Raw genomic sequence first — 14,406 nt, 5'->3', positions numbered from 1 at the left:
TTCGATTGACCGGTATATTTCCTACATTCTAATTATTAAATAACAATCTAATTTGATGTTATCTCTCATCGTTTAATACGAAATTACATCATAATTAAATAATTTTAAAATTTACAATTAAATTCTTTATTAATTGATAAAAATAATTATTAATATTTACACCTAATCGAACATTAACTTCCCTCCAAAAATCAAAAATAATCAATAAAAAACATATGAACATCCGTCATGCGCAAAGTGAATTGTGTACTGCTTCCGGTAAACATTTTATTCATGTGTTCTCGAGATGAAATCATGTATTTTCCTTGTTTCGAGTAAGTACACATTATTTTCATCATGGGATCAATGCGAAAGGGGCCCCAGGGCCAGCTTTAAGCAAAACGATCCGCGCGAACGTCACACGTAATAATCCACCCGGCTGTCAATAATTTTACCGGTCTCGTCTATCTGCCGAGCGTCGTTTTGTCATCCGAAACGGTCGATTTTATGTTTTTACACTCGGTTTTAAACCTGTTATCAACCCCCTTAAAACCCCACTTAAAGGTAAATCTTTAATAAAACCAACAAAATTCATCCTTAATCTGACGTTTTTGTCATTTGTTTTTCCATTTACAACGAATTTCGTGGGTTTGTAATGGCGGACGTTTATTAGCTTTTATATAGAAAAACTTTTAAATCATTTAACAAATTTACCGCAAAAACTGTACATTTTTTCATTAAAAACATTTACATCATTAATTGGACGTTTGTATTTTTGTATTTTATTGCAGATTAATGATGCGCGGAACGCGTGGTTACTTTTAGTATTGTATTAGGTGTAGTTAAGTGAAGGTTTCTTTGGTGTTGAGGACAATGGGGATTCAAGATTTGCAAGCTTTCTTGGAGAGTGCCTCTCTTGAAGGGGGTGCTGTATCCGTTGATCTGTTGAAGATTGCTCGGAATGTCACACAGAGACAACAACCTCAACACCCTGCCAGAAAAATTAGACCCATTGGAAACAAATTAAAGTTAATTGTTGATGCTGAAAATTGCTTGGATAGGCTGTATGGTGGTTATTTTTCAGGTAATACACATAATCTCGTTATTTTAAAGTTATTAAATGAATTTACATAAATTTAGATTGGGCATGTGGTGGGCAATGGAACCGTATGGTACAATTTCTTTCATTATTGATGCAGGCCATTGAAAGAGGTAACATAGAATTGGCTGTTGTTTTTAATGGAACTTTGGAAAAACAAAGGATGAATGAATGGATTACTGAACAAGCAAATATAAGACAAAAAGTTGGAATGGTAAGTTACACACTGCTTTAATTAGCGTCCATACACATTCAATTTTATATCTTTTACCAAAAAATGCAGCAAGATTTACTAGGTGATGAAAAACTTGTTAGGATTCTAGTGTCATAGAAGAAATGAAAATTACAGTTTCCTGTAAATTATGGGACAGTAGGTAAAATCTAAAAAGTTAACAATTAAATAACAAGATAACTTCTGGTATTTAAAAACAAATATGTTTATTACACCAACTGATTGCATTGTTTTGGATTGGAAACATGTTTTTTTTTTTAATTTTTAGTAATTGTACTGTAATTTACAGGAAACTGTAAATTTAATTTCTTGGATGACACTAAAAAAAAACCTATTTTTAGATTTATTCTAAAATAATAGGAAATCGAACCCTATATTTTTGTAATCAGAAAAAAATAACGAATTTAATAAGCGAATAATCAGGTTAGTTCCATTTAAAAAAACGAAAATTGTCATATCTTAAAATCTAGAACCGAAAAAATTTTAGACTACGTCATCAAATTCTCTGTTAAAAAGTGTCCGTATAATGTCTAAGTTACAATACTCCACCTATAATAATAACCAAGATAATTGCACTTGATGGTTTGACAATATTTTCAATTTTGGCCTCTAGGGGAAAAACAAAAGATGTTGGCGCTTTAAGGTTTTCGACATTGGAATTTATTTAAAAAAAAAGATTGAGACATGTAAGCTACTTTTTTTCTAACTCTTATAGTTTCTGAGATAGCCTATTCAAACATCAAATTTGAACCACCTGTATAAATAAAATTTTTTTAATACTTTAAGCACCGAAGAGGCAAATAATTTGATCTATTTTATAAGAAGCTCTGCAGATAATATTACTGAACTCAATGAAGGATTCCCCCACTCTATAGTGATAATTTCCCCCCAACTCAGTTACAAACACTGTTTGTGTTTTGAACACATATTTAAGTGTTAGCCAACACAGCAACAACAGCTTATAAATAATTTTGTAATCTTATTAATAAGAGAGAAGAATTCTAATGATGTTTTTGGTAGATCTTTTTCAATAATCGATTGCAGAAGGAATGGAAAACATCGAATTACTTTTCTGAATGACCTTGTTTCATGTACACACACATCATGTAATCATTACACATCAAATAATTAATAACATTAACACAGTGATTTGATAAATTCCGATTTCACTTATCTGTTATTCTTGTTTTTAACTCCTTTCAATTTGTCAAGAAGTGTTATCTAGGACATGTCTATGTTGGTTTGAGATCTAGTGATTTTGGAGGGGTGAATAATTGACGGGGGACAATCCTAAAATTTTTAGCACTTTCTAATAAATTATTTTTTAAAATATGTAATGTTCTTTATTCATTATACCATCTATAAACACCATATTTCCTACACCAGCAAATATTTCACTATTGGTTTCACACATATTTTCTTTATAGGTTTCATTCCGTTTTCGCCAATCTTTAATGCATGATTTAATTCAAATTTCAGACGTTTTATGTTTTTTCTATATGAAAGCTTTCTGGCTAGGTATACAGCCATTATACATATGTTTGTGAAGCATATTTCGAATAGTTGGTGCACTTCTCTTTGGGATACAGAATTTACTCCAATGGCTATATTTCACGCTCTTGTTTTAGGAGTTTCACACAATTTATTTTATCCAGATTATTACTTCCAATAGAAAATCTCAAATTAAAATCAAAATATACTAATTAATGAATTGTTAATGATACTCCTTGAGAAATTGAAAATGAGGAAGATGAAAATTGAAACACAACATAGATAGAAAATGGCAAGCCAATGAAGAAAAGGCAATGAGTTAACAGATGTCATGTTAAATAAGAAAACTGAACTTGTGAAAGAAACATAGAAAATCGAGAGAGTGGATTAGATATTTGGGAGAAAGGTACTCAAAACGTTTTGTGGAACTACAATTTTTATAAATCACGCAAAGTTATAAATGAGAAATATATATATTCAAGAGACTATAATAATACTCAATGTAATCTGAGGTTGACAGAAATTTACTTTTAAAACGTTCTGGAAGACTTCTGGGAGTGAGAGAGAAGCTCACATACATATAAATGTCAGAAAAGTCTGGTGGCATGGTATTTCTTGTTGAACAAAATAGAACGAAAGCACATAGAGACACGAATATTGACATACATTTTATTCAAACATTAACAAACAACAATGTACAATCAAAGTTCGTATGTTTAGGGAACGCATCCACCATGACTGAGAGATCGTCCCATGTCTTCTGAAGATTGTTCCGCGCTTTAGACTGTGGAGATTCTTGTGGGGCGCCAACGTTCATTCTTTGAGCTCCGCCAGTGAGAAATGTTTCAGAAGATCGCGACATCTGAAGGCATTTTGAGATACCATATGAAAGTAGTGACAAATTAATAAAAAGTACTACTTTTACCTTTTATTGATTATTTTTCTTTCTGAGAGAACTGTTTTACAGGGTTTGTTGGATACGCATCGGTATCATTACACACAACACTCACAACATTATTGTTATTTCATTTGCATAATATACTGTCATTATCACAAGTAGCAAATTCAAAAATTATGCTCTCCTTTACCTTTAGAGTGGTATAGTGAGAAAAACGATTCCTTCCCACCCGATTTCTCCTCATTGTGCCTGTAGGCTCATAAACATCAAATAATAAATAAAAAATTCATCATCATGCAGCTCTTTGCGTCCATATTATTTGATGTGGGTCTCTCCTATTCGGTTCTGATCTGTGCTGTCTGAATCCAATTGTTCAAAAGAGTGACCTCTTTTGATGTCGTCGTCCAGCGTGGTGGCAATCTTCCTCTACTCCGTCTATCCGCTCGCGGTCTCCATACGAGCAACCATTTTTTCCACTGCTCATGCTTCATTCGCACGATATGACCCACTCAGTTCCATTTGAGTTTTGTCATAATGTTGCTTGCATCATTTGCGCCAGTTCTTCTTCGTTGGTCTTCGTTTTGTATGTGGTCCCTCAGGGTTACAGCCAGCATCGACCTCTTCATCTTTCTTCGCGCTACTTTCAGTTTTCTGGCAGTGGAAACTGTTAATGTTAATGTTTCAGAGCCGAATGTAATAACAGCAGCACGCATTTATTGAACGCCTTTCTTTTAAAATGTATGGGAATATCAGCCCATGCGAGATTGAGCCTTTTGTCTTTAGTTCGCTTGTTTGTCTCGATACACTAACTTCATGGTCATAATATACATAGCTGTCAACCATCAATATCACCAATGTTGATGTTAGAAATGGAAACAAGATTTGTCATAAATTTCGAGTTCCCCATATTGATATTTACCTCGAAGCGCAAATGTGTGGTTATAATTCTTTTGAAGAATTTATGAAGATCACTCTAGTCCAGCAATGCAACCCTTCTTATGGAGTAGGAGTAGATAATTAATGCCTGGTTGGAAGTGCCTGCATCAGAAGTTTATACCCCTATGACGTCACGCACTAATGTTTATAAGTATAGGGAAAGTGACCAATTTAAATCTGGGGGGAAAAATAACTAGATTTAGGTTAGATGAAATTATGCCATTTATTGGGAATCATGTTATTGTAAAGGCAGAAATTGAAAAGATTTGTTATTTTTTGCTTTACGCAAGGCTATTTCTATCACCTCTATAGTAATATCAGGTATTGTGTGATCCTTGGTTGACAATACCCTTCATATGTGAGAAAATCTAGTTCATAATTCTCGTCAACCTCACGCCAACTTTTATTTAACATCTGATAGAATTCCTCTACAATGTTAAGTATTTCCTTTCTGTTCATTGTAAGGTTTTTGTTGGTCTCTAATTCACATATTTCTTTCTTTCTATTCGTAAGATTTATCCATAAACTTTTATTCTTCTAATAAGGAAATTGAATTAAAAAAGTTGAAGTAAAAGATGAAAGTGTTCCCCCAAGTAATTTTTATGAAGGGATTGTATAAATTCCAGAACAATACTCGCCGTAAGTGCAAAACTTTTAATCATATTTTAGATGCCATTGAAATATGGTATAATGGATTCATCAAGTCTGTGAGCTTCTTTAAATGGATTTAATAAGAGGCGGAATTTTTGCTCTAAGTATACAACAATGTAAATTTTCTGTTATGAATGTAAATTTATAATAGTACGCTTAGAATTTCTGAAAAACATCCACTTTTATCTTCAGTTATGTCGCCGATATTGTTTCGCAACATTGCATAAGTGTTGCTATACTCAATCAGCATTTGCACGACTTTATCATCAAAAAAATGCAGAGAATGCTTCCAGAGTTCCTTTTTTATAAGTAACCAAATTACGAATACTCACAGAAATTTGGCGGTTTCTTACACTCATGCATATCATTAATTATGGAATTGATAACAATATTTTTGCAAGCATGAACGCATCTAGGGAATTAAGGCAGGTCAGGTGGAAGTTTTATTCTTAAGGGAGACTTATTGTGTGGAGAATTTGCGCTTTTTTGGATATTTTATTTATTCATACATTTCAAATACGTTTTATACAGAAATAAATATCTCTTTAAATCGTTTTATAAAGCACATTTTTCTTTACAAGTTTTAAAATTGAGTGTGTACAGAAACTTTAAGTTTTAATCAAAAGCCTTAAACATTAATAATTTTATATCACTCGATGAATCACCCATTATTAATAATTAATACTCATCATTACTTGCAACAGGTTTTAAAACACATTAATACAAAAGCAACTCCACCACCAAAAATATGGTGGACAGCACCTACTTGTTTAAGGACTGCCTTAAGAATGGCTCTACGTCATTTAGGAACGACTGTGGTAAGTCAAAATTCCTTTTTGCCAAATCATTTTTTTAAAGTATGTATCATTGCTTTATTAAATATTTCCTAATATTGCATCATGTTTTGTTTAAAATTTTGCAAATCATGACTTTAATTACAACTATTAAAAAATAATAACATGTGTTGTATCATATTTTGTAATTAATGATTAGATGTGTACGATGGATGATCATCATCAAGAAGTTATAGCTTACTGCCGGGAATACGGCTTCCATGGCTTATTGGCCAACGACGCCGAATATGCTACATTTGACCCCCCACGTTATTTCTCCTCCGAACACTTAAAATTAACGTATAAAGTGAGTTTTTAACATTCACAAACAATTGCTATTTTAACTAATAAATCATTATTTTCTTAATTTGCAAATAATAAGGGATCTCTAGAGACCAAAGAGTACATGGTAAGTGAGTTGACGAAAACATTGTTGTTATCTCAAGAACAAGTCTGCGTTGTTGCTTCGCTATTGGGTAATTTTATGTTACCTGAAAGTGAACTACAAGATATTTATAAGAAAGTTTTGGCGATGGCGTCGAATAAAGATGTAAAGGTTGGTGTTTTTTTGATTTTTTTAAAAGCTTTTTTTGTAAGATTTATTTTATTTAGTTAAATGGTGAAGGTGGAGTGAAGGCGATTGCTGAATATGTAAGAAGTTTACCTCCTCCTTCTAACATGGATGCGCTCGTATCACAGATTTTTGGCAACACAAATGAGACGCGGGCTGAAATTTTCAGAACATCTGTTCAGTATTATTTAAATGGGACGGCTAATGGATTTTTGAAGTATTGTCCATTACAAGGTAATAGAATAAAATTTGAAAATGTTGTGCTTTTCTTCCTACAAGTCCCATAATTGAAGTTTATTTCTTTTATGGTGTGGATGGAAGTAAATTAACTTATTTAGGTGGTTAATTATTAAAAAAAATTATATTTTCATAAATGTATTTTTTTAAATAATCACACACAGTTATTTTATTCAATTTTTAACTTTAAATCTACTCTAATTGAATAATTATTATAATTAATAGCGTTTATAAAGCAGCTCTAAAAACAATTTCTCCTTATTTAGCTCCTAAAAAGGAAAATAAAAAACCAGTAACAAATAATAATGTAAATAATACAGTTGTGAATAATGGTAATGCTAAACCCGAAGAAAACGACTTCGACACGTCTGGTTTCGCGTCTGAGACAACAGAACAAGAGGTAAAAATTTATTAATTTTGAATGTTTTTGTGGTGGTTTGTTATAAATAAATACTCCTTCAAATCGTCATCGTTATTTGCTTTACTTCTTGAAATAACGAATCAAAGTGTGAAGGTACATTAATTTACTAACAATTTTAGAAGTATATTTTAATAATTAATTTTAAACTATTGTTAGTAACACAACTTATTATTGTAAATACTTTCTTTATTAAAAAATCTTATACGTTATTCATATTTTCTTAGCAAGAAAGTCTACAAAATTATAAACTGGCAACTGCAAATGTAGTGATAGCAGCGGATTTCGCAAGTTTAAACGATGATAGCTCGGCGAAAACGTCCCCACATAATGGTAAAACAACGAATATAAAGAAATGATTGAATTACGAGTTATTATTTCACTTTAGATGAATCTCCCCCAACTTCTGATACATCAAGATTTAATGGCCACTCGAACAGTTCCTATGGTTCAAATAATAGCGCCTCAGCATCTAATAATGCGAGTTGTAGCAGTAATTCAGGGACCAGAGTCAATCTTCAAGTCAGTTCTAGTAGCTCGAATGCGAGTAGCGTCCCACAGTCACCTAAGCATTCAATACCGAGTAGTCAAAATAGTTCAACTAACATAATTTCACCAAACGTTTCTACTGACGTTCTTCGTACGGCTTCGTTAAGACATCAAAAGGGATTAATGGCCCCATGGATTTTGCATCTATTAAGTACTAAAGAAGTACGTTTACAGTGCCTGATGGAAGATGAAAACAAACGGGAATTTCCGCCCATTCATGAAATTTACCAATTATTACGTCAACGGGTTTACGCTGTGTTATTTAATTTGCACCACCACAGATATGTTCACATGAAAAAGAAGGAAGCTGGTGAAATTGGTGAAAGTTCTCCAGCTCCAGATATAATCGTACATGAATGGATTTATAGTAGATCGAATCCATATCAATACTCTGAAGAAATTAAAGCAGAACCTTTACCTTGGGCTGTACCAACTTTACAAAGATTGTGGTTTGGTCCATCACTTGACGACAAACGATGTCGAATGCGAGCTTTATTATCGTGCCTAAACTCGGATACACCTTTAATTTTAAACACAGCCTACGTTCCACAACAACTTTTAGTAATGGCTTGCGTCCTACGATACATTATGTCGTTAGAACGGCCAATTATGCGAAAAAACGAACTGGATGTGTTCTTATGTCAAGCCTATAACCCGGATTTAATGAACGTTCAATATCTACAAGAGCTAACTTTAAACGTTGTAACTAGTCGAGGCGTTCAGTTGGCAGCTATCTTTATGCAAGGCGTTGAAATGGCTTTATTGGCGAACGACGCTTGTGGAGCTCCATTACCATGGTTGATGTGTTGCCCTTGGCTTTATTTCGATGGGAAATTGTTTCATCATACTCTTGCTAGATCCGCGCAGGTTAAGAGTTTACTCGAATTGTGTGAGAATCATATTGAAAGGGTTGTTAAAGTGGAACGATTGAGAAAAGCAATTCTTGAAGGATTGGATGTTAAATTTGCTAAACCACCTTTACCACATTTTACAGGTAAATTTAATTCTCAGTTTCATTTATTATATTTCTTATTATTTTCTGTTATCAGAATAACATGCAATAACATCTGACTGGGAAACTTTCTTTTTTGAAGAGCTCATTGTTCAATGATGAGGAGATATTAATGTAATGTTGTGTAGATGAAAGTTTCTTGATAATTTTAGTTCATCATTATGATGTTTAGGCTAAAAGAAGCATGTACTTGATTATGTGCAGGTTATATTTAATAATAGCAGAACATACATTGACAAAACATGATTACTGTCAACATCTTCAAAAGGAAGTTGCTCTGTGGCATTCTCTATTATTACAAAGTGTTTTAAATTGATTATGGATAGTGTTCATACATTGTAGAAAGGTTGAAATGTATTCAAAGCATCATATTGCTAGAGAAACAATTAATTAAAAAAGTATATGGCTAAAGAGCTCATTGTTCAATGATGAGGAGATATTAATGTAATATTGTGTAGATGAAAGTTTATTGATAATCTTAGTTCATCATTATGATATTTAGGCTAAAAGAAACATGTACTTGATTATCTGCAGGTTATATTCAATAATAGCAGAAAATACATTGACAAAACATGATTACTCTCAACATCTTTAAAAGAAAGTTTCTCTGTGGTATTCTATATTGTTAAGTGATTTAAATTAATTATGGACAGTGTTTATATATTACATTACAGAACGGTTGAAATGTATTCAAAGCATCATATTGTTAAAGAATCAATTAATTAAAAAAGTATATGACTGGAAATTCAAAATTCTTAACAGAACTGTTTAATGTTGATTCAGGTTTAATGCGCCAAGGTATGCCACCACCAAATTGTTTACCTGCAATGCCTTTACCATCAACAAGAGGAGCGGCAGCTTTAAGACAACGTCCAATGCCCGCACGAGGTGGTCAATTACAAGTGGCTGGTGTCGTGGTGGGTTCTTGGGGTCCAAACTACAGTTATCAAAATAACGTAAGGCAGCAGCCGCAACACGTTATTGGGGGATATCAACAACAAGGACGCGGCCGTGGGCTTTCCACCCAATTCAACGTGCAGCAGCAGCAGCAGCAACAATATTCGAGAGCACGCGGTGGAGGCGGTGGACAAAGAAAACCGGGTCCGCCGACTTACAACGTGAATCGAAAGAATAACGTAAGTTTTGTGCTTTTGGGCGCTTTTTTTTTGCGTTTGCTATTCTTTATTTTTTTACTATCTATCGATCTATCTTGAGAATATGTGGTGTTGCGTAGCCGGCAAAGAAGAAATCGAACAACAACAGGCAGAGGCAGGGGGGCGGCAGCGCGTCACGAGGTCGAGGAATGACTGTTAAAACCGAGAATGGGTTAGTTCATAATAATTTTTCTTTTCTTTTTATTTGGTTGGGAAATTTTATTATTAAAATAAGATTTTGTTGTCTTATAATACCTATTGTTCTTCAGGTGTTGTTATGTTGTTTATCGAATTAATTTACATTCTTCCCTTCCTTTTGATAAAATCTACGAAACTATATTTTTTGTAGGTTTTTTAAAGTGGAGGGTAGATTGAATATAGAAAACTGGGTGCGGAGTGAAAATATTTTTATTTTTTCGGTCCTCAATCTGTTTTCTTACATTTATTTATTCATAATTTGAATGCAATTTACAGTAACAGGTTTAAATGTTGTCAAATTTTAATATACCATACTTTATTCTTTTCGTTATTTTATATTTCCATTTCTTATTTTCGTAATTTTTACTGACAGGTAGAAAAAGAACTAAACAAGTAAAAAAGTTGAGCATGTCTATGCTTGTAATTGGCACCATAGTATTATAGGAGTTGGCAACCAAAGGCTACCACCTAGAATTAAAATAGTAAATAATATTTTTATATTATATAAATATGTCAGGTGACTCCTAAGATGACGTGAATAATGATGGATATTGTAATATCTTGATTTTGATGGCATTTAAATAAAGCACTTGTTATTTCGCTTGTTGCTTGATGAAAATGAAAGGTTTCATATTAATCAACTCAAAAATATAAATTAATTATTAGGGGATGTTCTAATTTAATAATACGTGATTTAATTATACAAATTTCTTTTAGGCGAGTTGAACTAAAATAATATATTTAAAAACCTCTCTGTTCTTCCAATTAGTCTTGGTCCACCATTATAGCAAAAGTGTTAGGAAGTTCTGTACGACATACTCTAATTTTATTGTTAGTGATAGTTAAGCAATCAAGTCAGTAATAGTCTAATTTTCAAAATATCAGGAATTTTCGTGTATTTTATTAGGCTGGATTTCTTTACCAGTTTTTAGTTTTAAATAATACGTTTATTGCAGGTGCAAAAAGTTCAAAAGTTGTTATTCGAAAATTACATTTACAAACATTTTCGAACACCCCCCACCATTTTATTTTTAGAGATAGGGCAAAAAGTATTTTAACAAAAAAACTATAATTTACCTAAACTTTAAAATGTCAATACAGCGAAATTCCGAAAAAACGACATTTTGCGCAAAAGCGTTTGCGTCTTTTAGCGGCCATCTTAGAAACCTGCAAATAATTTCTAGGATTTTCTCTTGGCCACTTTGGCTATTAAATTTTTTACCGCAAGTCTACAAGGAGTAGTTTCCAAGATAAAATATATTTATTTGGCCACCCTGTACATAATTCGGACGAAAAGTAAGTTCATTCTTTATATTGGTTGCTAAATATGTACATATGCTCTAAGCTTCATTTTAAGTGGCATTCAATCTTTTTCCTTTTAAGCTCATCATAGATGAAAATGTATTTCAGTTGAAAAATAATTTACTTTATTGCATATAATTTTGAGAATTACCATTACTGTTCATGAATTTTAAAAATATATTACTTTCAGTACAGTTAATATTCGACAAACTAAATTTTTAGTAACTTTACTGGGTTGATTATATCTAGAAGCTGGCTAAATTTCTTTTAGGGTGCTTTTATTTATTTACACGAAAAAGTTTAAATACCTTTTGTGGCAACCTTTACATAGTGGAAAAAATTAAAAATGATTTTAAGAAAAGAAAATATATAGCAACAACAATTTTTTACAACCGAATATAGTTTTAAATAGTTACTTACCTTGATAAAATTTGTTAAGATGGGCACACAAAACACATTAAGTCACTGTTATGCAACACCTTTTTGTATTCAAGTATACGGGATTCCCCTGTATTTCACGAACTATTCTTCGTATGTCTTTCACGTTTTTGTTCGAATAAATAACTATTCTTAAGAAAGATATATTAAGTAAGTCGAAATTGAATCTTTTAATTACTTTCGTGAATGTTAAAAAAACACGAACGTCACGCAACACTTATTAGTTAAGTGTTGCGTCCACGAAACCTCCCACAATTTAAGAAACGCTGGTATAAGCCGTGTTGGGACTGTTGGGTTGAATCAGCATTCTTTGGCGTCTAATCTTTTAACTTATCGGTATGAAGAGAATATGAATGGATCAACAATATATTATCATAATTTACGCAGCACAAACAAACCATTGAAAATTAATTTATACTATTTTAAACTTCTTTATTTTTTATTTACTATGTATAAAATAATATATAATTTTGTATTACACATGTGGATCTCCTGCTACTAACATAGTTATAGTTAAAGAATATTTGTGGCAAGCCTTAAAAGAAATATTTATTTTTCCCGCTCTTTATTAAAGGTTGCTGACTTCTGGTAGAATATTAGATTATTCAAATAAAAATAAGTCCCATTTTGGTATTGTTATTCATTAAATAAACATGTTTTCAAAGCTGGTCGTTTGGTGCAGCATTAAATCGCAATTGTAACACTGCATATTGTTAGATTACTGCCAAAATTTTAATTATTAAAGTCAAGTTATATTTTAGCAATAACTGCATTCACATTTCATATCACATTTATAATAGCAATGTAGGTGAATGCTTTTTATGACGTCTGAATAACTCGTAATATCAATTCAAATTATAAACAGTCTAAACTACTTGACAATTTAAAATAAATTTAATAATTAACTTGGGTGTTAGACAGGCGTCTAAAGGTGATCATCATGAATGTGAGTTCAATGCAAATGGTGCTAGCTGAGTTCTATGTAAACTACTTAAAATCGTTAAAAAGAAAGAGTTAGCAACATTTCCATGTATACATCAACATCAGCTATTTTAGTTAAGAATTATTTTTTATATCAAAATACTTTTTCTTTTAAAATATATTTCTCTATCAGATATTCTTATTTCAGTGATATCTTGGCTGAGGAGATTTTAAAAGAAGAACCGACAACGAATGATGAGGCTGCATTTGAGGACATTAAAAGTCCGGAACATCATGGTCAAGGTGATGGCCCAGCGGCTGTTGAGACCACTTCCCATTAAAAATAAATTATTTACTTGGGTTGGGTTATAACAGTGCTGTGTTGTGCAATGATGCATTTGTTTATAACGTGTTCTCTCTGGACCTTTAAAGTTTCTCTTTTTAATTTCAACATTAGTGCTACACGCCTTGAGGACTTGTATTAAGAGAGGCCTCTTCACATCCCCACACATTTTTCCCTTTTTATTCTTCCAACCCATTAAGTATTTATTTTGGTAGTATACTTTCCATATACTTTACACTAAAGTAGAGTACATATATACACATTTAAACATAGACAAAAATACCACTAAAAACATACACACATGTTTACATAATATTAAAGAAAGGAAACGTTTCTATATTATTATGATTATTAATGTAAAAGGAATATTATTTTTGGTTCCTTTTAAACATAATTTTTCACATTTAATTTACAATGACACAAAAAACATGAAGAGGAAATTACCTTTAATTAAACAAAAGTGATTGAGAGATCGTTTTCTCAATAAACAAAAAATACTAAAAGTGACCAAATGATGATGGAATGTGAACTGTTTAAAATGATCCATAACGACGCTCCAAAGAAGAAGACGACTGCAAATAGGTGTGTAGTTTTTGGTGTAGGCGGGGCCAGTGCGAGTTGGAAAAGCTAAAAACTTAATTTTAAAATGCGGTCGGTCTAAAAGGAAATGAGGAGACTTCGTCGTTTTGAACTACTAAAAAAGAGTATAAAAAATTGAAATCCCGCCGACTGATGATTGATTGTTTGAGAGCAAAATGTATATTTTTCTATATTTGTTACATCTGTTAATTAATAATTATATAATACGGAACGGGAGGAGATATACAAGATGCTGTGATCGTATTTATGGTAATTTATAAAAAAATAAAATAAAGCGTTGATCTGTTTTATTCCGGCCTGGACGGAGCGATAGCTTCATTATGCACTGTTCTATCTAAAGAATTTAAATAATCTATCTATCGTTTCCGTTTTTTAGATCACTTGTAGTATACAATATAGTTTATGGTAGATGTTTGTAGAATATGGTTTTAATGTTGGTGAATTTATTTTAACGAAATGATTTAATCAACATTTCAAAATCACGCCTTAATTGTTAGTTATAATCTACCGTTTCTTTTTGTATGGATTTATAACAGGTATTTAA

General features: G+C 32.0%; 1 protein-coding gene across 3 annotated transcripts; it reads left to right on the top strand.

Moving 5' to 3' along the window:
* The first annotated feature begins 224 nt into the window (after window positions 1–224).
* Window positions 225–13,748, top strand: LOC111413833 (constitutive coactivator of PPAR-gamma-like protein 1 homolog). Of its 3 annotated transcripts, none has more exons than XM_023044943.2 (13): window positions 225–314; window positions 771–1,063; window positions 1,120–1,292; window positions 5,991–6,104; window positions 6,280–6,426; window positions 6,502–6,675; window positions 6,732–6,924; window positions 7,194–7,327; window positions 7,573–7,678; window positions 7,734–8,888; window positions 9,690–10,042; window positions 10,141–10,232; window positions 13,128–13,748. In XM_023044943.2, exons 2-13 carry the CDS (start codon window positions 853–855, stop codon window positions 13,258–13,260), a joined length of 2,985 nt encoding a protein of 994 aa, XP_022900711.2. In that variant the 5' UTR covers window positions 225–314; window positions 771–852; the 3' UTR covers window positions 13,261–13,748. The 3 variants fall into 3 exon arrangements, with proteins under 3 accessions (XP_022900711.2, XP_022900713.1, XP_022900712.2); XM_023044944.2 differs by lacking the exon at window positions 225–314 and adding an exon at window positions 417–543; XM_023044945.2 differs by lacking the exon at window positions 10,141–10,232 and having other exon boundaries at window positions 13,128–13,624.
* Window positions 13,749–14,406: the final 658 nt, after the last annotated feature.

Source organism: Onthophagus taurus, chromosome 2, assembly GCF_036711975.1.
Source record: "Onthophagus taurus isolate NC chromosome 2, IU_Otau_3.0, whole genome shotgun sequence".
Classification (NCBI taxonomy): domain Eukaryota; kingdom Metazoa; phylum Arthropoda; class Insecta; order Coleoptera; family Scarabaeidae; genus Onthophagus; species Onthophagus taurus.
Note: the sequence above shows the minus strand (reverse complement) of the source record. Positions and strands in the feature narration are given on the sequence as shown.

What these genes read in the sequence shown, in the direction of transcription:
- LOC111413833 (XM_023044943.2), top strand. Translation starts at nt 853, where the DNA reads ATGGGGATTCAAGATTTGCAAGCTTTCTTGGAGAGTGCCTCTCTTGAA. An exon ending in GTATGGTGGTTATTTTTCAG is followed by an intron (nt 1,064 to 1,119) that starts GTAATACACATA and finishes ACATAAATTTAG; the next exon opens with ATTGGGCATGTGGTGGGCAA. An exon ending in ACTTAAAATTAACGTATAAA is followed by an intron (nt 6,427 to 6,501) that starts GTGAGTTTTTAA and finishes GCAAATAATAAG; the next exon opens with GGATCTCTAGAGACCAAAGA.